We start from the raw sequence: 20,331 nt of genomic DNA, 5'->3' as shown, positions 1-20,331 counted from the left end.
TCACCACTAAGCAGCATACAATGCGGTATAGAACGACTTACTCACCATGGACAATGCCAATTTTGAGATTCTCCATGTGGTGGATTGTAGTCGACAAACAGAGCACGCCGTCTTGGCTTACGTTAGAAGAACGGCAGATTAGCTGAATTCTGGCCCTTGCAAGTTTATGAAATGCTCATCTTTGTCTCTGAACAACTTCCGGTCTCTGACTGAGTATATCTTACTGAACAAGTATCTTGATGAGAACAAAGAGAATTGCTCATTTGAGCCTGGTGGATTTATTGCTACAAAGAAGATGCTTGAATGTTCAGTATTTCTATTCATATGAGCCATTGGTGAAAGAAGTGCCCATCTGAACAGTTGAACGAAATGTTTCTTATATTATCTGCCTGTCTATATAACGGACCACGACTCCATTATATACCAAATTCTGTTAATCATAGACTCACAGATGATTATAATGTCTTACAGTTACAAGCTTTCAAGCCCAAAATCCAACATGCTCAAGGTTTCTCTCTGCCAAAAGTTCCGCTCACTATTCGGAGACAAGCCTGTGGCCTTTGGTCCTGATCTCCCAGACTCGCACCCCGTCTACATCACTCATGATCTTGTCAGGTCTGTGATGAACGTCATCGCCGACAGGAATATTCCATGGCCTATTGATCCCGAATACCGTGTCGAGATGGTCATGGTCAAAGTTCCACTCAGCTTCTGTCCGCAAAACATGGTCAAGGTAATGCCCCTTGATCGCACGGGAAGACATCCTTATACTGCTGCTATTGCTAAAGCAAGGTTCCGGCGAACCCCAGAGCACCCTGGTGGTGAGCTCGTTGCGCTCGCAATGGCGGGCTGGAAGGAGATGGCTGTAGGCTTTAGTCTGGAGCCTAGAGAGCATGTCTCTATTGTTCCCCTAAACGATTGTACACATAAGAATGAGGGAACTACTTAAACCGGGTCAGAGATATCGTTTCTGACCGTATTTAATGCGGCAAAGGCTAGACATAAAATGGAGTAATAGAGATTCAATACATATATATACAGCTTTCCCTCTCTAAGACTTTACATTGTTACTTGATGATGAATGATACTATGTGCTTACTATATTTTCGCAACGATGCCTCATTTTCTCAGTCTGCAAGTGTAATTTCGTAAACCTATGTAAATGAAAAACGGATGGAAGCAAAGAAACCGGTTATATTTGTTTGCAATCGTAAGCTAAATAGGTATCATGAAAAGCCCAACATCGTAACCCGAAAGTTCCATAATTTTACTGATTCAAAATCAGAACCAAGCCCACACCTTCTTCCACCAAGGTGTTTGGCCAGGGACATCCCTTTCTGTTGGGCCACTCTTGTAATCCAGATCCTTTCTTCTGCCACTGTCGAGATCGATGCTCCAACTACGCTTGAGAGGATCCTTTCCGCGCCATAACAGCTTGCAGAATACATAGATGATACCAAACAGTGGCACCAGGATGTAAGCATCCACAAAATTTCCAGCATTGAATGGCGACAACGTCGTCCACCCTTGAACCAGAGCCAAGAAAATACAAGCCCCAAGACCAAACCAGGCGAGATATGGGAAGCCGAGTGCCTTGTACGGAAGCTCATCGAGACTGCGACCCTGAGTAACCCAAGCTCGACGGAAGCGGATATGGATAAAGCAGATGCTGCCCCAGACAAGGAAAGCACTGACACCGGACAGGTTGACGATATAGCTATAAGCCTTGGAGGCACCGGTAGAGACATTCATCATGGAAATGGAACCGACAGCATTGGTGATGAAAATTGCCCAGACTGGAACACCTCGGCTGTTGGTCCAGCCGAATATCTTAGGAGCCTTGCCAGACTGCGCCATATAGAAAACAGTTCGAGAGCCAAAGTAGATGGATGAGTTGATAGCGGACAAGCAAGTTAGGAGAATGAAGGCGTTGATAAGGTGGACGCCTGAAACTTTGTTAGTATCTTGCAGTGGAGAGAAGTTCATGCACATACCTCCTTGCCAGCCAGCATTCTGAATCGCAATAGTCATGGGACTCTGCAGGGCCTTGGAACCTCCGTTCACCAGTCCCTCCGCATTAGCAGGGCAGGTGATTCCAAAGAAGAAAGCTGATCCCATGTAGACGAAGATGATACGCCAGAAGACTTGTCGAATAGCCTGAGGAACCGCAACACCAGGATTTCTCGTTTCAGTAGCAGCCACAGCGATAGACTCAACACCAGAGTAGAATGTCGAGCAAAACACAAAGACAGAAGCAACACCGCGGAAGCCATTTCCGTTGAAAGCTCCCGGGTCACTCCAGTATTTGAAGCCAACAGATCCATCCTGACCGACCAAACCACCAGCGGCGTAGATGATGGCGAAGATGAAGTACGCTGTTAATCCGAGGAGTTTCATAAGCGCAAGCCAGAACTCGGCTTCGCCAAAAGCTTCAACACCAAGAAGTTGGAATCCCATGAAGACTGTCCAGAAGATGAGGAAGTAACCCCATAGGGGAACGACTGGTCCCCAATATGTGAGAATACTGCAGATGACATTATACTCGTTGGCGAGGACAGCGGCCCAGATAACAAAGTAATTCCAGCCTACAGCAACGGAAAAAGACTTGTCTACCATGCGCTCGGCGAGAGAGATGAAAGAGCCTCCGCCAGGGTATAGTGTTGTCACCTCGCCAAGGGACTGCATAATACAGAAGGCGATGATACCTGCCAAGAGTTAGCATTGAATTTTGTAAGGATCTGAAGACTGAATAGAACCTCCTGGTCCCATATGCTCTTCAAAGATCTCAAGACAAAGAACATCATACCAACAACACCAAATCCAATGAGCAATGCAGCTGGTCCTCCGACATTCAATGCACCACCTGCACCAACAAGAAGTCCAGGTCCGATAATACCAGCCAAAGCCATCATAGACAAATGTCTATTCTTCAAACCACGCTTTACACCAGAATCCGGGTCTATAGACTCGGCCTCTTCTGTATCATTCAAGCGTCCAGAGTCATAGTTATGCTCAGACGGACCATCGCCAGCGACGACATCTTCATCCTTATTGTGGTTGAACGCCATACTGGCAATGACAACCTCTGCAGGCAAAGAGGGGTGCGAATCAGAGGTGATCGCCAAGAAAGATAAGCTGTTGAAATATAGACGCAGCCGCTGGAAAGGGAAGAGGGAAAATGTCTCGGGCCCACGGAGATGTATATAAAACTTCTGTAAAGGCTTGCAAGAAAAGTCGAGATAGAGTAGACGCTAGTTTAAGAGGCGACAGGATGGCGATTATGCCATCATCAAAGGGCCCGCCGGTCTAACGCAGGCGAGCGTAGGGTTCTGCATCCAGGAGTAGGGATCGACCCGCTCTTCATGGGTTCTCGAGAAGCTATCCTCGTTGGGTCTTATCTGCTGGTCATGGAGGTTGGGATGGCAGCGAGTAAGAGGCCTGTGGTACCCTGAAAGGATGGGTATATTCTGGACCTAGGACTCAAAGAACCCTAGTCTCACAAGATAGAGACCTGTGACTGCATAGTTATGCATCTTGTTCTGTAATTCTCATATGTCTTGTTTCAATGTTGAGGATCTGCTGCTCTCTGGTCCCTTGTAAAGACCCCCACTCGAATCTGTATGTGGCTTCATTGCTTTCGGATCTATCGTTCTCGAATGCATTTGTGGCGTTGCAAACCTGGGGTTCTCTGAAACGCAATAACCACCGCTGATCACGACATCAAAATATCCCGCAGGAAGAGTTTGCAAACCATAAAAGTGGTACATCAGTGGAGATTTAGAGATTGCTAGCGTGAAGTATTGAAGCATCCTTGAGTGAACCCGAGAATGAGAGGGAACAGTAGCAGGAGTTTAGATCTCAGCCGTGTAGAATTACCTAACTATAAGACAGAGGCTGTAGGTTATTCGCTAGTCAAGATCCTGTTTGTTTATGCTTCAGCTAAAGCAACCCTGATCAATTGTGCAATATTACCCGTTATGACGATTCTCAGCCAAAGACAACGCCAACGTGGGATTTTCATTTGGTTGACCTTCAACAACCAATCACATTCTCTTTCTGTTTCAGCTTGTCTAATTAAAATGTCAAGCTTTTCCAAGACACTATTTCACATGCCGAGCTAAGCTGCAGACGCTGCAGACGTGACCGTACCGCCGATTGTCCGGGCCATCGGCGCCGTTGGCTCCACATCGCCGGATCCAAATGGCGGGCCGATTCCGTAATTACTGGAAAACAACGAAGATCAACAAACATAGAACATTAGAAATAGTGGTTTGGTTATATTTGGCACTCTGAGATTGGGAGATTGGAAGAGGTACGATTCTGTTCTTGACAATATAAGCTTGTCTTGCGATTACAGCCAGTCCCTTTTGACGATTGCTTTCCTTGGGGGCTAGGGATGAAAAAGGAATTCACTTGGTGTGCATAAAATAACATCAAATGAGAAGAAAAGAAAAAACGAGTACATTTGGCTTACGCCTAAACTGATGCTCAGTGCTTCTGCAAACATGCTCATGCTTCTCAGATCTTGTCTATATCCTCATCTCAGACCTCAACACCACCAAGTATCTCCTCGAAAATCTCCAAATTACCCTCACCTCTCCTATCATACACAGCAAACCAAACCTCTTCCCACCAGCCGCCTTGAAATTCGGGCTCCTTAAGCACCTCTAGCCAACAACGAGCAACCTCCTTCGGCGGGTTCCTAAACGCGCCGCATCCCAAGGCACCAAGCACAAGCAAGCCGTGGTTACGTCGTGCCGCCATTCGAAGGCATAATCTCATCTTGAGCTTGGTGAGGTCGCGATCAGCAGAGTTTGCATATGTTTCACTGGCCACAGGACCTTTGGGTGTGTTTAACATAATTTTCCTGACGGGTGGTGTGCGTAGGGCTGCGATGCTGAGAACGCTGACGACGGGCAAATTCCGGGCTTGGATAGTAGGCATGAGAAGCTGGTGTCCAGTTTCCTGATCGGAGCGGATAATGACAACATCAGGGGTGTAGATACCCATGCGTTGCCTCCATGGGTAATATCTTCGATGTAGCGAAAGAGACAGCGAGCTTCGATAGCATAACGCTTCCTCTTGAGCACGCGCTCCTTTCAACCATCCTCCACCAGGGCTGACATGGCTTGCCATATTCAGCACCGCGACGCGACCTGATGCGGGTCCTTTGAGGTCCGCAAGGTGTATAGCCGCGTTGAAACTGTCATCGTTGGAAATCCTAATAGATGCTTTCCCTGATGGTGTCCGTCTGGGACATTCGGCAGCTGTAAGCGGAGGTAGGTGGTGGATCTCAAGCTTCTCTGATCTGTTGGCGTCGAGATTTGGCAACTGAGAAAGGATACCAGGGAGGACTGTCAGCGTTTCCTTTGCTATAGCTGCGAGCGCAACTCCGCGTCTGTATGGATCGTCGCGTCTACTTCTGGATGGATATGGGTGCTGGTTTGATGAAGCCCCTCTTGATGAAGATGCTTGAGATGTTGAAGCAACTGGTCTTGATGGTCTCGATTTTATCCACGAATCAAGCGTTCGCTGACCTCTGTTGGACGACATTGGATGAGAGCTTTTCTGGAATGTTGTTTCGGGATAATTTGAGACGTGCGTTAAAATGGCTGGTCGGAATTTTCTTTTGTAGCTTGTGAGGTTGAAGACGATGACTGAGTCTATATCCGTGGGTGAGCTCAGATAAAATACTAGGCAACAGTGGCCCCAACTAACACTTATTTACCAAAAAACTCCAAACGACGATAGAGTAACGAGCTGGACATAAACACAAGGCAAATTGAAATTGTTCTGTAATTGGTCGACACATCTTTCCAGGAGTCATTAGGTTTTACAGATAAATTATCTTGTCATCCATTCAGCAGTGAACTCATTTCCTAAGCCTCGTATTCACTACACATACACATATCTTTACACAAGTTTTCGTCTGAGCTCCATCCAGGGTATCAAAACAGCCAGTCATATGTTACATATTCATACAAATTTCAAGTGCACATGCGATCACGCAGGTGTCTTGATTGCTCCCTCTGGGACCTCATCCGAAGCCTCAAACTTTCGGGGGATGAGACCATCAGCGTCATTAATAGCCCCTTCCATATTGTCCTTATGGAACAGGAACAGTCCCTGAATCGCTGCTGTGCTTGTGTGACGATTCGATGGTTTGCCATCAGGTCCAACGCCGAATAGACCCAGCTCTTGGAGCCTGCTGAGGAATCGTTCTCGGCCGGAATGATCCTTGTCAACGTCACCGTAGAATCGATCCCACATCTGAGCAGCCTGGTAGTGTGTGGCCTCACCTATGCGAAGCATCAAATCTACACGACCAGGTCGGATGAGCGCGGCATCGAGACGGTCAACGTGGTTGGTTGTCAGGAACGCAATGCGCTCCTCGCCAGCAGCAACACCATCGAGAGCGTTTAGGAGACCGGAGAAGGTAACAGTAGCACCATTATAGCCATCAGAGTCTCGCTGGCGCCGGTTCACGAATGCTGCATCTGCATCTTCCAGCAGAAGCAAGCTCCTCTTGGGAAGTTTTGTAAGGAGATAGGCTAGCTTGTCATCCGTCATGCCCATCTCGCTGAGGTTGATCATGGCCACGCTAAAGTCCAGCTCTCCTGCAAGGGCCTGAATAAAGGACGTCTTTCCACTGCCTGGAGGACCATACAGCAGATAGCCTCTTCGGTAGGGAATACCCCGATCCACATACCACTGTTGCCGGTTCAAGAAGTCTTTTACGTCACCCACGATACTCTCTTTGACGCCGTCATCCAGGATGACGGAGCCCAATGGTCGCTTCTTTCTTGGATCACCCAGCGGCACCCAGTCCATTCCTCGAGCCGAGTATACAATAGTCTTTCCCTCATTCGCCTTGGCTGCCAACTGATGCGCCTCGCTGAAAACTGCCTCGAAAACATGTCGATGCGCCCATAATGTAGTCAATTGAACAATCTCGTGTGGTTCGCCAGTATTCATATTCGCCGTATTGTGCTTTTCTCTGTTCACAGCAATGTACGCATTGCCGAACTTGACGATATGTCGTCCGAAACCCGGTTGTAGGAAGAAGTGCGCATTCTGGGGTCCACTAACTCCAGCCGTTCGAGATGCAGTCGTCGTCGTAACAGAGAGATTATGTATTCGGGTGAGGCGAGAAGCAATGAAGCCCGGGTGTTCGCGGGGTTGTGACAACCATGCTAAGATCCATGGGTATGCGGGATCTTGCTTGCTGATCTCGACATTGACGAGCAAGCGACGACGAGCTGCTCCGAGTGCAGAGATTGCGCCTTTTCGTGCAAATGCAGCGACTGCTCCCAATGATGCAAGACCGATTCCACCAGCGAAGAGCGGATTCTCGAACAGGGCGTTGATGTTGAGCCCTGAAGTTGCTGCTGCGGGTGGTGCCGTTTTTTCGGCGTTCGGGAAGCTTTTGAGAGCTTCCTTGAGGGTTTCCTCGTCCATTTTCGGCGAAGAAGTGGCTTAGAGAATAGTTTAGAAGACGACGCTGAGCTTTTCACATTGGTTCTGGTCGGCAGAGCCCGCGAGAGGGCATTGGTACGATTAGTTGACAACGTTATGGTGATGCTCAAGACGATGATGAGCTTTCTCGGTGACCCTCTTTTTTTCTACATCGTTGCACGTGAACGAGATCCAATCTTCATATCGCCCGGCAATGAAATAATATTACATATCAAGTATGAAAAGATAATTAGGTTAAGGTATCGGGGTCGATACTAAGTCTCGTGATATATATTCTATGATCTGGTTGTGATTAATCGATAATTCATAGATAAATAGCTCCCCACCTGGTATCTGCCACCAAATGACTTGTATTACAGTGTCTAAAGAGTATTCTACAAGACTGCGGCTTAACATAGCCACCAGTATGCATCTCTAGATCACATAGGCGTAAAAAGCGACAACATAGTGTAGACCAACTTTGGAGGCTTGTGTTAAGAAATTCATTACCATATATATTTAAGATTAATGTTGGCAATCTTGCTCCAGGGTAGGTAGCTTAACTTGAACTCCCATCTATGCAGAGATTGAGATATATAAACTGCTGAGCTTGCTCAAAGCTTAGACTTGCTAAGGACCAAGACCTTCTGCTTTTAGACAATTAAGACTAAGAGTCTCTGACTTATAGCTACCCATTTGCTCATATCGCTATGTACCAAGGGCTATCTACTACTGAGGTTCATGAATGTGACATCCACCACCAGAACAAAAATCACAACTCTAGAAAAAAATCAGCCAAAATCACAAAAAAAGAACAGCTGATAGGCATTGGAAGACAATGCTCCCGCCAGGGCTTGAACCTGAGACCTTCGCATTACCAATTACTCGGTATGAAGTATTAGTACGACGCTCTAACCAACTGAGCTACGGAAGCCAATCAGCTGTTGTTGAAGGCCTCCTTGCTTCTGCAAATTCAAGAACGATTTGGCTAGACCGACTGAAGATAAGCAGCAATTCGTTAGCTAATCCAGTACTTGTAAGTGGGGGAGCTGGAGATTGGGGTGAGCTTCATGGAGTTCTGGAACCTTGTAGCCTAGGCGGGGTTGAAGGACGGATGGAGGGACTGGTGGGGGTAAGACCTCGAAACCACAGCTTCTCTTTGTATGAGCCAATGTCTCGATGTAATGTATCTTCGGGTGGATGGGATCTTGACCAGATCTGCTGAGGGATTAGACTACTCAGGGTTGTAATTGAGTAGCCAGGCTTTCTAGCGTCCTTCAAACGCAATCTGCGTGACGTAAATATTGACAAGTTTATGATCATGTCCAACCAGCATGGCATGCATTGTCCTGTCGATCGAGCAGAATTTGCAAAATCTGCATTCGCCATTTCTGGATTGGACATTCGGTTTCAGCCGGGAAGGAGTGTCGAAATTGGACATGGGAAACATCGATTCGAATTGCTGATCCGAGTTTGCCTCGTCATTGTCATGATGAATATGGAACTGCGGTTCGGTATTAGATCACCGAGATCATGTTTGGTTGAGCACCCCACAAGATGATGTCGAAGCTCCACCAATTCAACTGCGATCATGATTTCCAACTTCAGATTACTCAAATTGAGTGTAATATGAATGATATTGCTGGGGAGCACGTTTCAACACTACGCAAACCTTGCATTGTACGAGAATGATCGAGAAATGGTTGCCGTCGGCAATGCAACTGCGGCGGCGCATTGGTTCATATGATTGGCCTCAGCTTCGTGTCTTTGGAGATTTTGTCCAAGAGCATCAGGGGAAGTCAACCCGGAATATCCACAGCCATGGGCTATGGCGGCCTTCCAGCCAACCGTGATACTCACGATATTCAAGTATGCGGGGAAGATGGGGTCACACGAGAACAGAGTCAGTGTATTTGCTAAGAAGTGAGAGTGATGAGCCCGATCAATGGTCTCAAAGGGCCAGGCCGTCCCGCATGTTCCCGTCGAGTGCCCCGAAGCATCGGCTGTGGTAGGAATAGCTCTCGGCACAGAGGAGAGGAGGCTTAGGAGGGAGGGCATCATATAAGTCGGCTGCCCCTCCCCCCATGTTAATGTTTTTCATTTTTGAATACTGACAATTCTTCCCACTATCGTCAATTCCGACATCATCGCTGGGTCGCCTGTCTAACTGCCAAAAGTGTGTAAGTCGCATCACTCTCCACTGTCACCTACCGAGCCCAATCCCATCCACTGTATTTGCTCTTCAACGGCGCCGCTGTGTCGGCGCCCCCACTTTACCACCGAGCAGACGCTCAACAACGTCAGAGAGCTCCCGCTAGCTACCTCGAGTGAGCTTGCTGGGGGAGCGATTTTCTGGACAAAGTCTTGGTCTGACGAGGATGTGTGAACCGGGCTGTCCTATAGCGGAGACGAGGTGGGCAACATGATAGAGTCAAGAGTCGTGAGAGGAAGAGACAGTAGCGCAGAGGCCGAGAGAAGGCCAGAGAAGACATATCGGCCGCGGAGCCACCGGAGAGCCACCGGGCATCGGAGCAGCCGTAAGGGCCCTGAGACTCGAGAGCCTGAAATGGGTTGAGGTGTGCGGTGAACGAGATTGAGCGTTTCCGGATGAGGCGACTATCTCAATCGTCTCACTGGATGGCGCGGTGAATCGTTCAACAGTCTCAGCCCATTCAACAGCTCTAAAGCCTCACGGAACTCAATTTACGGCCCGTGAGTATCAGACGATTCGCGACGTATCTTCGTTCTCGCCAATCGAGGAGCAGCATGCTGCAAGATGCATTAGACGAGTGTTCCTGGCGAGATGAGAAAAAGATTCGCGGTCTTATCATGGCCTCTCTTTATGCCTCACCGACACAGCTGTTGGATGTTGTAAACAGCTCATGGCCTCAATCTGATGAACTCATTCTGGCCCGCACAGAGCAGCTCTCGGCAAGAGCGTCAGAATTGCCCCTCCTGCCCCTCCAAAACGCCGTAACTGCCACTCTACCCCTTGCCGTGTTCTTTAATTACGCAGCTCTGTTTTGCTTTAATTTATCGATAAGGACCAAACAGAGTTGGATTGAAAACCCCGCTATACCCCCCTCCTTCGTCATTGCTCTGCTCCTCTTCATTCATAACTGACAAACTTTCTTGCTCAATAGACTTTTTCCTTCTACATCTTTCATCTCAACCTACATTTTCTATCCAACCTAAGCTTCACAAACAGCAACAATGGGTGTCCAAGAAGTCCTTAGCCGCAAGACTGGTGTCATCGTCGGTGACGATGTCCTCCGTCTCTTCGAGTACGCTCGCGAGCACAAGTTCGCCATTCCCGCCATTGTATGCCTCAACCATTCAAAAACAACGCAAATCGTCGCAACTAACACAAATATCACAGAACGTCACCTCTTCCTCCACCGTCGTTGCTGCCCTCGAGGCCGCCCGCGACAACAAGGCTCCTGTCATCCTCCAGTTCTCTCAGGGTGGTGCCGCCTACTTCGCTGGCAAGGTATGTTCCTCAACAAATTTCTCAATCGCTTCAACCCACTGACGCACTCTTCAGGGTGTGAGCAACACCGACCAGGCCGCTTCCATTGCTGGCTCCATCGCCGCTGCCCACTACGTCCGCTCGCTCGCTCCCACCTACGGCATCCCCGTCGTCCTTCACACCGACCACTGCGCCAAGAAGCTCCTCCCTTGGCTCGATGGCATGCTCGATGCCGACGAGGCTTACTTCAAGGAGAAGGGTGAGCCCCTCTTCTCCTCTCACATGATCGATCTCTCTGAGGAGCCTGTCGAGTGGAACATTGAGACCACCGCCAAGTACCTCAAGCGCGCTGCCCCCATGAAGCAGTGGCTCGAGATGGAGATTGGTATCACCGGTGGTGAGGAGGATGGTGTCAACAACGAGGATGTTGACAACAACTCTCTCTACACCCAGCCTGAGGATATCCTCAACATCTACAACACTCTCTCCCCCATCTCCCCCTACTTCTCTATCGCCGCTGGCTTCGGTAACGTCCATGGTGTTTACAAGCCCGGCAACGTCAAGCTCCACCCCGAGCTTCTCGGCAAGCACCAGGCTCACGTCAAGGAGGCCCTCAAGTCCGACAACGACAAGCCCGTCTTCTTCGTCTTCCACGGTGGCTCCGGCTCCTCCAAGAAGGAGTACCTCGACGCCATTGGCTTCGGTGTTGTCAAGGTTAACGTCGACACTGATATGCAGTTCGCTTACTGCTCCGGTATCCGAGACTACATGATCAACAAGCGCGAGTACGTCAACACCACCGTCGGCAACCCCGATGGCGAGGACAAGCCCAACAAGAAGTACTTCGACGTAAGTTCTCACCCCATTACTGTATATGTATTACAATGTACTAACACTATGTCTAGCCCCGTGTCTGGGTCCGTGAGGGTGAGAAGACCATGTCCAAGCGTGTTGCCGAGGCTCTCCAGGACTTCAACACTGCCAACCAGCTATAAATGTCGATAAAAGACAATAACTGGTTCTAATGATATCCCAACTGCGACACAATTCATGAGTATCGTTTGGAAAAGAAAAAGAGGGATCTAGAAAATGCCCTCACCTTAGTTCCGACACAACATAGCAGTGTTTAGTTGCAGGGGCGTTACGAGGTGATGAAAGTAGTAAAATTAATGAGGAAAAAAAAATTGATGACGCACAAACAGCCTGAGTGTCCTCTACTACAATGTGTATATGTGATTTAAACTAAAACCACTTTAGCTCGCTAAACTGATATAGGACCTTGCATCAATGGAAATTCTGGAGGTGGATGGATGCGAATTTAGAAAACATGAAAATCATGTCATTAGTCGTAGAACATATATAGCCTGTTAATTATTATACAAACCAACCGTTTGAATTTCCCGTGGTTCGTCGCGGAATGCCTCTTGTATCAGAGAACATTTGCCGAGCGCCGTGTATTCTAACCCATGTCCATGCCCGCCTCTTTTGGTTTAACTTTGCACCTTTATCTGCATGATCTCGGTGATTGTGTATTATGCAGCTCACAATTACCATTTCCTGTTCCTATTTCTCCTATTGTTTTCATATCCTGTTTGGCGTGCCTATCGACCAAGAAGCTCCTTCTCCATCTGGGCTACAGCGTCCTCTGAGAGCTGCTGAGCAGCGCGAGCATCGGCCTTGGTCTTGTCGAATCGCCAGAGACCACCAGTCTTGTCAGCCTCTCCATCAGTAGGTACACCAACGACCTTGCCGAGCTGTTCGAGGACAGAGTCTTGACCCTCAACAGCTGTGAAGTACTGGCGATCCCAGGTTCGGCCCTCTGACTTCTCCTTGGTGCGCATGTTGCGCTGGGCATTCTCAATTTTGCCCTTTTCAGCACCTGTGGTGTCCATGTCACCCTTCTGGATGGCATCAGCAACGCGAGACCAGGCGCGTCGGGACTCGAGAGGGTGCTGTTGATCGATGGGGGCAACTTTGAGCTCAGTTTGAGCGGTGTTGACGGCGTCGTAGGTGCTCACAAGAGTAGACTTGGAGTTAGACTTGGCAGGTCCCGAGTAGATCTCGAGGGCCTTGTTCCACTGGCCAGTGACATTGTAAAGAACATCCTTCTCCTTGCCCGTAGGATAAACGCTGGCGACGATGGTGTTCTTCTTTCCTGAGAGCCATCCCTTGCCGCTATAGTCAATCTTGGCGGTGAAGCCACCGGAACTAGTGATGTGACTTGAGCCATCAAGCTCGACAAAAGGAGCACCAAAAATGAGACCCTCGATATGAAGACCAGGGAGGGTAATGAGGTAGGATTCGATCTCTCCAGATGGAAGAGGAACTCGTAGGACAGCGTGGCCGATCTGCTTGACAATGATGGTGCTCTTGAAAGTGGCCTTCTGAGCATTGTAACCCTCAAGCTCGATACCAGTCTTGTCGTTGCGAATGCAATAGGCGGTAGCAGGAGGATGGTGGCTGACCTGCTCCGAGACAAGGGTGGTCTCGCCAGCTTCGTCGGACCAGGTACCGAGGAAAAGCTCACCCAAGAAAGGGTTCAGAGGCTTCTTTTCGTTTCCAAACTGCTCACTCCGGCTGGCGTACTGGTGCTTCAGAGTCGAGAGGAACCACTTGAGGACGAGCATAGTACGCTTGGCGGGATCAGACTCGGCAGCTGGGGCGGTCAGGACGGGAGGGTGCGTGGCCCAGTACGCAGAGAATTCGGTGAGAGACTGAGAGGACAGGATGAAGGGAGGCGCGGTGAGAGAAGATAGATCGCCATTGAAGGATGCGATGGACTATTAGAGCACGTCGCAAAGACGAGGTCAGCTACTGCCATCACCCATATACGAATCGCTCCAAGCACGCAAAAGCATGGAGTTAGATATCTATATCTACCTTGAGGAAGGCGGTCCAGCTGCTGCTGTTGGCCTGCGCGGCTGGGGCTGTAGAAGAGGACATGATTGTATATTTGCGCCGTGTATAGAAAAGTCGGGGAGTGAAAAGGGAGGGTTTGCGACGGGACAGGAGATTTCGAAGGCGGTCTCGTGTACAGTAGCAGTAGCGTAGCAGTTGACGAGGGGCCGATTGCGGATTGCGGGGTTGTAGAAGCAGGGGGAGGACAGCTAAAAGTTCAGGACGAGCCAGATGGAGCACGCGGGGCCGGCCTGGACTGTGTGATACACTGCAGATTGACGGTTCGATTGGGGTTTACTATTTATTTATCGATGACGGAGGCGACACAAGTTAAGTATTCGATATAAATAAGGGCTCCAAGCTTGGCGAGATCTTGAAATGGTGAATCTAATTTGACCGCCTTGTAGAAGTGGGACTTGGTTTCAAAGCCGAAAGGGGTAATGGGCAGATCAGATAGAAGAGAAGAGTTGAGAAGAGTCAAGAATATGATGAAGGAGAGTTTACTTTAGCCAAATGCTGAGCTTGTATTGCTTTCTTGGCTACAGATCACGAGACCTAGAGACATCACAATTCATCAAAACCCTGCCAGTAGTAGAATTGAGAAGCGCCCATCATGGACTCTTTCGTTGAGCACTGCCTCGCCCATATCCCTCGAGCCTATTACGTCAACACTTGAACGCCGTCATGACGTCCCGTATTCGTATGTATGGGTTGTTAGTGGTTAGGCTGGGAGGTCCCCCTCACTGCTAATGGCGATTTATTAATTAATCTTACCATCACGTCACTTCTCGAATCTTGTTCCAACGCCGCGGTCGTTATCCCTCCCGTGCCGCTTAATCAGTAAGTAATTTCGCATTTCATGGCTTTTCGTATCCGTAACTGTGACTCGGCTGCCTCTCGCTTTTGGTATTGGACATGGGACATTGCTAGGGCTGAAAAGCTTAGCTATTGCACAGCACGTGGATCCGGATATAGAGGAATATGCATGGATTTATACCAACGTGCACATAGCATTCAGCGATACATAACTTGCACTCCGTCCATGACTTTAATTCACTGTTCATGCAAGCAGTTATAATGCATGATACGAACAAACACCAAACATGAATAATATCTCGCCAAATTATAACAATTCTTTTGTGGTATCTCATCAAGCCCAAACCCAAACCCATATTACATACAGAGGATATACAGTTCCGCCGTCCAGCCATTACTCCATCCATTAAATCATAACCTTATCGCCAGGTATTACACCAAAGTCAGTTATACTTCCATCCCTCGATTAACTCTGCGACCTTATCCAGACCTCTTTGCATAGCCATGCCAGCTGGTGTGCCCTGTCGATAACCTCCAGTTCCGTCTCTGTCCTCCCAGGCATCCCACACCGCGTTTGCGTGGTACTGTCGAGCACCCTTCTCAAGCAACATCCTCACACCCCCGATGTGCCCGCGAAGAGCCGCGTAGTGAAGGGCTGTAGCGCCCCGATCGTTCTGATGATTCACGTCAATTCCCTGCTGTAGCAAGAGCTTGAGTGTTGCTTGGTTTGCCGATGCCTGGAAAAGAATCGTATCACCATGTGTTGTTAAAGCGTGCGTATTTGCACCGAGTCGAAGAAGTAACCGGACTGTCGAGATGTGCCCATGAGATGCAGCAACGGAGAGAGGTGTCCGACCAGGGAAGATGGTGCTCTCGAGAGAGGCACCATAGGATACAAGCCGCAGTAAGATCTCGTCTCGTGCGTGCTGAGCGGCAACGTGAATCGGTGTTGTCTGTGGCTCAGGTACCAGATATTCCTTACTGCCCTTCGAAGGGAACATGGATGACACCTGCATACCCGCCCCCAACTCTAGGAGTGCCATGACAAGGTCAACATCGCCCATCTTGACTGCGTGAGAAAGAATGCTCATCCCGTCCGGTCCTACTCGCTCGACATCAGCACCGAGTCTGATCAAGCGAAAGATGCTTTGCGCATTGCCAAGCTTGGCTGCCACGAGGAGAGGAGTTTCGCCTGTCTTATCCAAGATATCAACAGGTGCGCCTGCATCAGACAACAGTTGCAGGATGTGAGGTTTGTCCTTGTGGGCCGCCATATGCATCGCTGAGTATCCAGAGTGTCCTTGAGTGGCTGCTGGATCGGCTCCATGGGCGATGAGATATCGCACGGTTTCGTCATGTCCTGTGGATGCTGCTGCCAGTAAAGGTGTGTTTCCATTGCGGCTGGGCAGATTAGGGTCTGCACCGCTATCTAGAAGAACAGCAGTGATAGCTGTGCAGCGAGAGTTGATGGCCATTGTGAGGGGAGTATGCTCGCGGAGTACGCGATCAACGTTTGCTCCTCGAGATATCAACACTTGGGAGAACTCTTGGTTGCGCATTGCGATAGCCATGTGGAGGGCTGTCTTTCCATCTGGTAATCGCACCTCTAGATCTGCACCAGCTTGTACGAGCTTTGTCGCCGCAGACCAGCGGCTATGCTGAATTGCCACGAGAAGTGGTGTCTGGCCGTTATAATCGACAAGGTTGATATCGGCGCCTGCATCGATGAGAACTGGGAGCGTTTCATCGTCGATGACATCTGAAGCGGCCGAGAGGTGTAGAGCCGAGCACCCATCGTTATCGATCGCATTGACGCGGGCTTTCATGTGAATCACAAGAGTCGCAAATTGTTCCGAAAACCCGCATCTGATCCCCCTCATCAATGCTGTATGACCATCAGTAGTTGGCTCGTCAACATCTGCACCAGCGACGATGAGAAAAGCAGCGATCAGCATATGGCCTTTGTCGAAAGCGCGATGCAGTGGGGAGAGCATTGAACCAGCCAACATTATGTTGGGGTCTGCGCGTTCGAGAAGGATATGAAAGACAGCCGTCTCATCGCTCCGTTCAATGGCGTTGTGCAGTTCATTTGCGGCATCCTTGGTTCGCACGTAATTGACTCCTGGTGGTGGTACAAGTGTATCAAGTAGGATCTGAATCTCGGCAGAGTCACTGACTCTAGGTAACACGACAGATTGTTGGTTTGGCGCTGTGAACTTTCGAGCAAGGCTCCGTAGTGCCTCATCTACTCCAATATCTGGCTCAATCACGCGCCTCCTGTTGTCATTTTCCCCAAAGTTATAACCGGCACTACTAAGAGTTAGCCTTGAACCAGCGCACTTAGAAAAGAAGGTTACTTGCCGCGTCGCAGCATTAAGGAGAGTATGGAGAGACGCTTGGTGAGTGCGCAGCCGCGCAAGGTACTCTTTCAATGCTGCTTCGTTCCAGACGATGATAAGCTGTGGTTCGCTGAGGTGAATGCCGCTGTCCCTATCTGGACCCTTTATGCGTTTCAATGCTGCCCTCAGCTCATGCACATCCTTCGAAACGGAATAGACGAATTCGTTGTTTGACGCCCGAACATTTTCTGTGCCACCTTCAATCGACCGGCTGAGTTCGTGTAACCTGTCAAGCGCATTTGTGATCGCCCGACACTCCTTGGCGAGCGAAGCCAAAGTAACTGGGCTGGTATTGAGACAATTAGAGATACCCCTACATTCCTCAGAAAGTTGCTCGCATATGTCAATCAAATCCTGCAGGTCTGCTTTCTCGACCCGACTCTGAAGTTGATCCATCCTTGGAGAAGAACAAAATTTGGTGGAAGTTGGTCGACTCAGAAATGCCAAAGTAGTACAAGCCACCAAACGAGATCAGACTCGAGCAGGAAACTCGGGGGGTAATGTACGATTTGACAGCTGCAAATACTTCCGTAAGCTTGCGGTTCCTGCAGAGAGCGGACCAAGCCCGTGCTTTCGCCTTGGCCGTGCTGAAATTCGTGCGCAGCAAAGCAAAGCAAAAGGAAGGGTTGAAGCCTCAACTCAAATCGATTCAACGCAAGAGAGTGACGACGGCCCGGGCTCTATTTGCTGCACACCGTCGTCACATATTGAGACCAGGCAATCCACAAAGCAAAGTCACAAGAGGCTAAAGAGGTTCCGAGAAACAGAGCGAGTCGGCTTCTAGCCCGGAAGCAAGCCGTGCGCTGCTGTAGCCTGTAAGCCAACATCCATCCATGGATGGTGATTCCTAGCGTTAGGTGCGTGGCAGTTGGTCCTGTCCTGTCCTGTCCTGGGCGTTGGATCTAGCGCAACCGCTCAGTCATGGATAAGGGGACAAGCCACCCAACTGCTTGGGAATTAGTTGATCAGTACCCAGAACGGCGACAAATAGGGTGCGTTGGTGCTTGAGCCGGCAGATGGGTCTCAACGGTGGCGTCTGCATCTGCAGGTTCGTGAGTCGCTCTCTTTGCGTCTTTTATCCAATCTGGCAGTTACGGAGTCTCGAAGCCTTTTTAGCCTTATGGGGAAGTAAAGCCGCTAGACAGATCCCTGACTGAAGAAATGTGACCGAGTCTGTTGAGGACCTGAGATCCAGTGCAGTCTTGATTATCATGCTCAATCAGCCGTGCTCAGGGAATGCCCCATCGGAGGATTGTACGCAACGCCCAAACGGTGAGGCGTCGATGGTATTAGTATGTCAATGCTTAAATGGCGCCTCGTGGCGGCCCAGTATCCAGTAAGGCGAGAGGCTGCCCGCAATCCATCGCCAACATTGGATCTCCGGAAACCCGTCTGCCCAGTGCGATATGCGATAACTGTCCATCCATTTTCAAGCGTAGCGCGGCTCCATTCGGCGGTGGCTACTTGCTTCAGCCGGCGAAAAAGCAATGCCGATTAGTTCGTCGTAGGCTGATTCAGAAGATGCAGACCCTGGATTTGAAGAGTGAAATTCTGTGCCTCGCCCTGAAAATGCCCCCTTGGCGTCACACGGGTTCCTGGCTTCTCGCCTTGACCCGGGACGTGCATCAAGAGTTCAGTAATAGATTGCCCTCACTCAACTTGTTTCAGCCCCATGAGATGGAGCAAAAGCCAGTCAGCTCGTTTCCAACAAAACCCACACAACAAGTGAAAGATAAGTGTAAGAGTTGCGGATTCGAAGGAAGAGCTTCAGGTACTTCTCGAGACTACGAGCAACCATAATTGAAACTAACTTGAATTAGAATGTCTCGCATTCAAAGTCTAATCCCCTCGTAAACTTTCTCTTGATATCGTCATTGCCTGGGGGCTTCTGTCGTGCAGTGATGGATCGAGACTACCAGGATCAAGCTGGGGGATCTCTGCAAGGATCAAGTGGTCAGCGGAGTCAGAGTTTATCCGGACTTTCCGGATACAAGCAGCCGGACCTTAGCTCCGGCTAACTCTTTAGTTGCGTCACTGAAGTCGAGATAGAACCAACCATCACTCACGATATTTTTCTAACGACTAACGCGACTCGACTCGACTCGACCCTGTTTCAGATCCGTTACGAGCCACGTTCTTGACTTAATACGCTAGCAACTATTTCGAATTTCTAATCAGCTGAACTTAAACATCCGCCCATTCTGGCTGGGATACTCTGGAAGGGTTCGCCGGACGCTCAGAAACAGAGCTCCTCGCGGCCGAAGAATACCATGACTCAACCATCTACACAACCTCAGCTTACTCCACAGTTCTGTTTCTCGTATGGCACTTTGCGAGGTATGTTCGAGTCAGAATTACCGGCTGTTCGAATACCCGACTGACTGTTTTGCTCTCTCTTTTCTTTTCAGACTTTCTTCGACTTTCAAGATCTTCCATCGATGATTCAATCACACAGAATCTGAATGCGCTTGTGACGCCGTCTCGATCCGGATTTGACCCCTCGTCCACCTCGCAGCGCGTACCAAGGCCAACCTCAAAACAGATTGACCCTCAGTCATGCTTAGATTTCAAGGAGAGAGTGCTATTTCCTTCATGGGAGACCCGGACTGAAGTACTAAATTACTGCGCTCTTGTAGCGGCAAGCCCGGACCCTGATGACCCGGACCGAACCATCAGGGAACTAGAGAAAGAACAAGACCGCGATAGAACAGTCGATGAACGATTAGATCCGTATTCCGGTAGATTCTTCCCACGTGAAGCACGTACCGAGCGCCTGGCTTCGCTTGTAAGACAAGAGAGGGGCGTAGAGGGTATCGTACGACATAGAACGTGGGAGGTCGTACAGCAACGATGCGGAGGCGACCCTTTTGAAAGCTGGGAGGACACAATCATCAAATGGAGGAAGGCCCAAAACTTGAAAACGAATGTATAATTTATGATATCACGAAACGGCCACTCAGATCCTCCAACGACCATTGGAGTTCGAAATTTACAAGAGAAGGACTGTAGGATAGGGACTTGCTGTACGATATTGACACCTCTTGTATAACAGTAACATACAATCTTCAAAGAGCCCCTCTAATCTTATGCTAACTTACCTAAACCTCTTCATCAATTAGTATAGACGCCTAAAGCTTTGGTGTCTCTCGTAGCATGCCCCGTGTGCCAAACAGATTAACCAGATGCTAAAATCGATCAGTCATTTCGTGTTTATTCATATTTACTCGTTGAGAGTATACACTCAGTATGGTATCTTGAAGTATTCCCATGAAATTATGGATTGATTCATTCAAT

The 20,331-nt window shown here is 49.2% G+C and overlaps 9 protein-coding genes and 1 non-coding gene across 20 annotated transcripts; 3 read left to right on the top strand and 7 right to left on the bottom strand.

Moving 5' to 3' along the window:
* Positions 1 to 499: 499 nt before the first annotated feature.
* FOIG_10644 (uncharacterized protein) lies at positions 500 to 949 on the top strand (the record flags this gene model as incomplete). The annotated part of the gene is made up of 1 exon (XM_031211026.1): positions 500 to 949. One exon carries the CDS (start codon positions 500 to 502, stop codon positions 947 to 949), a length of 450 nt encoding a protein of 149 aa, XP_031058959.1.
* A 122-nt stretch (positions 950 to 1,071) lies between these two features.
* FOIG_10643 (uncharacterized protein) lies at positions 1,072 to 3,855 on the bottom strand. Of its 3 annotated transcripts, none has more exons than XM_031211024.1 (3): positions 2,757 to 3,855; positions 1,995 to 2,705; positions 1,072 to 1,946 (listed from the first exon to the last, which is right to left on the bottom strand). In XM_031211024.1, the coding sequence occupies exons 1-3, from the start codon at positions 2,767 to 2,769 to the stop codon at positions 1,282 to 1,284; spliced, it is 1,389 nt and encodes a 462-aa protein (XP_031058957.1). In that variant the 5' UTR covers positions 2,770 to 3,855; the 3' UTR covers positions 1,072 to 1,281. The 3 variants fall into 3 exon arrangements, with proteins under 3 accessions (XP_031058957.1, XP_031058956.1, XP_031058958.1); XM_031211023.1 differs by having other exon boundaries at positions 2,807 to 3,855; XM_031211025.1 differs by having other exon boundaries at positions 1,995 to 3,855.
* Positions 3,856 to 4,269: 414 nt separating this feature from the next.
* Positions 4,270 to 5,669, bottom strand: FOIG_10642 (uncharacterized protein). The gene has a single exon (XM_031211022.1). It carries the CDS (start codon positions 5,551 to 5,553, stop codon positions 4,543 to 4,545), a length of 1,011 nt encoding a protein of 336 aa, XP_031058955.1. The 5' UTR covers positions 5,554 to 5,669; the 3' UTR covers positions 4,270 to 4,542.
* Positions 5,670 to 5,708: 39 nt separating this feature from the next.
* Positions 5,709 to 7,737, bottom strand: FOIG_10641 (mitochondrial chaperone BCS1). The gene has a single exon (XM_031211021.1). The coding sequence runs from the start codon at positions 7,456 to 7,458 to the stop codon at positions 6,004 to 6,006; it is 1,455 nt and encodes a 484-aa protein (XP_031058954.1). The 5' UTR covers positions 7,459 to 7,737; the 3' UTR covers positions 5,709 to 6,003.
* A 557-nt stretch (positions 7,738 to 8,294) lies between these two features.
* Positions 8,295 to 8,389, bottom strand: FOIG_10640. The gene has a single exon. It is a non-coding gene; the product is annotated as a tRNA-Ile (tRNA).
* A 114-nt stretch (positions 8,390 to 8,503) lies between these two features.
* Positions 8,504 to 9,090, bottom strand: FOIG_10639 (uncharacterized protein). The gene is made up of 2 exons (XM_031211020.1): positions 9,010 to 9,090; positions 8,504 to 8,959 (listed from the first exon to the last, which is right to left on the bottom strand). Exon 2 carries the CDS (start codon positions 8,857 to 8,859, stop codon positions 8,524 to 8,526), a length of 336 nt encoding a protein of 111 aa, XP_031058953.1. The 5' UTR covers positions 8,860 to 8,959; positions 9,010 to 9,090; the 3' UTR covers positions 8,504 to 8,523.
* Positions 9,091 to 9,505: 415 nt separating this feature from the next.
* FOIG_10638 (fructose-bisphosphate aldolase, class II) lies at positions 9,506 to 13,704 on the top strand. 6 transcript variants are annotated; one of them, XM_031211018.1, is made up of 5 exons: positions 9,529 to 9,631; positions 10,599 to 10,776; positions 10,835 to 10,945; positions 11,000 to 11,773; positions 11,830 to 12,834. In XM_031211018.1, exons 2-5 carry the CDS (start codon positions 10,669 to 10,671, stop codon positions 11,917 to 11,919), a joined length of 1,083 nt encoding a protein of 360 aa, XP_031058951.1. In that variant the 5' UTR covers positions 9,529 to 9,631; positions 10,599 to 10,668; the 3' UTR covers positions 11,920 to 12,834. The 6 variants fall into 6 exon arrangements, with proteins under 6 accessions (XP_031058948.1, XP_031058951.1, XP_031058952.1 ...); XM_031211019.1 differs by having other exon boundaries at positions 9,563 to 9,633; XM_031211017.1 differs by having other exon boundaries at positions 9,567 to 9,635; positions 11,830 to 13,065.
* Positions 11,000 to 14,404, bottom strand: FOIG_10637 (uncharacterized protein). Of its 3 annotated transcripts, none has more exons than XM_031211011.1 (3): positions 13,805 to 14,404; positions 12,018 to 13,704; positions 11,000 to 11,960 (listed from the first exon to the last, which is right to left on the bottom strand). In XM_031211011.1, exons 1-2 carry the CDS (start codon positions 13,865 to 13,867, stop codon positions 12,526 to 12,528), a joined length of 1,242 nt encoding a protein of 413 aa, XP_031058944.1. In that variant the 5' UTR covers positions 13,868 to 14,404; the 3' UTR covers positions 11,000 to 11,960; positions 12,018 to 12,525. The 3 variants fall into 3 exon arrangements, with proteins under 3 accessions (XP_031058944.1, XP_031058945.1, XP_031058946.1); XM_031211013.1 differs by having other exon boundaries at positions 11,805 to 11,960; positions 12,024 to 13,704; XM_031211012.1 differs by having other exon boundaries at positions 11,790 to 13,704.
* A 316-nt stretch (positions 14,405 to 14,720) lies between these two features.
* FOIG_10636 (uncharacterized protein) lies at positions 14,721 to 18,941 on the bottom strand. Of its 2 annotated transcripts, XM_031211010.1 has the most exons (2): positions 17,000 to 18,941; positions 14,721 to 16,948 (listed from the first exon to the last, which is right to left on the bottom strand). In XM_031211010.1, the coding sequence occupies exons 1-2, from the start codon at positions 17,431 to 17,433 to the stop codon at positions 15,082 to 15,084; spliced, it is 2,301 nt and encodes a 766-aa protein (XP_031058943.1). In that variant the 5' UTR covers positions 17,434 to 18,941; the 3' UTR covers positions 14,721 to 15,081. The 2 variants fall into 2 exon arrangements, with proteins under 2 accessions (XP_031058943.1, XP_031058942.1); XM_031211009.1 differs by having other exon boundaries at positions 14,721 to 18,941.
* FOIG_10635 (uncharacterized protein) lies at positions 18,868 to 20,162 on the top strand. Its single transcript, XM_031211008.1, has 2 exons — positions 18,868 to 19,374; positions 19,446 to 20,162. The coding sequence occupies exons 1-2, from the start codon at positions 19,308 to 19,310 to the stop codon at positions 19,967 to 19,969; spliced, it is 591 nt and encodes a 196-aa protein (XP_031058941.1). The 5' UTR covers positions 18,868 to 19,307; the 3' UTR covers positions 19,970 to 20,162.
* Positions 20,163 to 20,331: the final 169 nt, after the last annotated feature.

This window comes from Fusarium odoratissimum (genome assembly GCF_000260195.1).
Source record: "Fusarium odoratissimum NRRL 54006 unplaced genomic scaffold supercont1.19, whole genome shotgun sequence".
Taxonomy (NCBI): Eukaryota; Fungi; Ascomycota; class Sordariomycetes; order Hypocreales; family Nectriaceae; genus Fusarium; species Fusarium odoratissimum.
The sequence above is the reverse complement of the archived record's forward strand: the minus strand, read 5'-3'. Positions and strand labels throughout refer to the sequence as shown.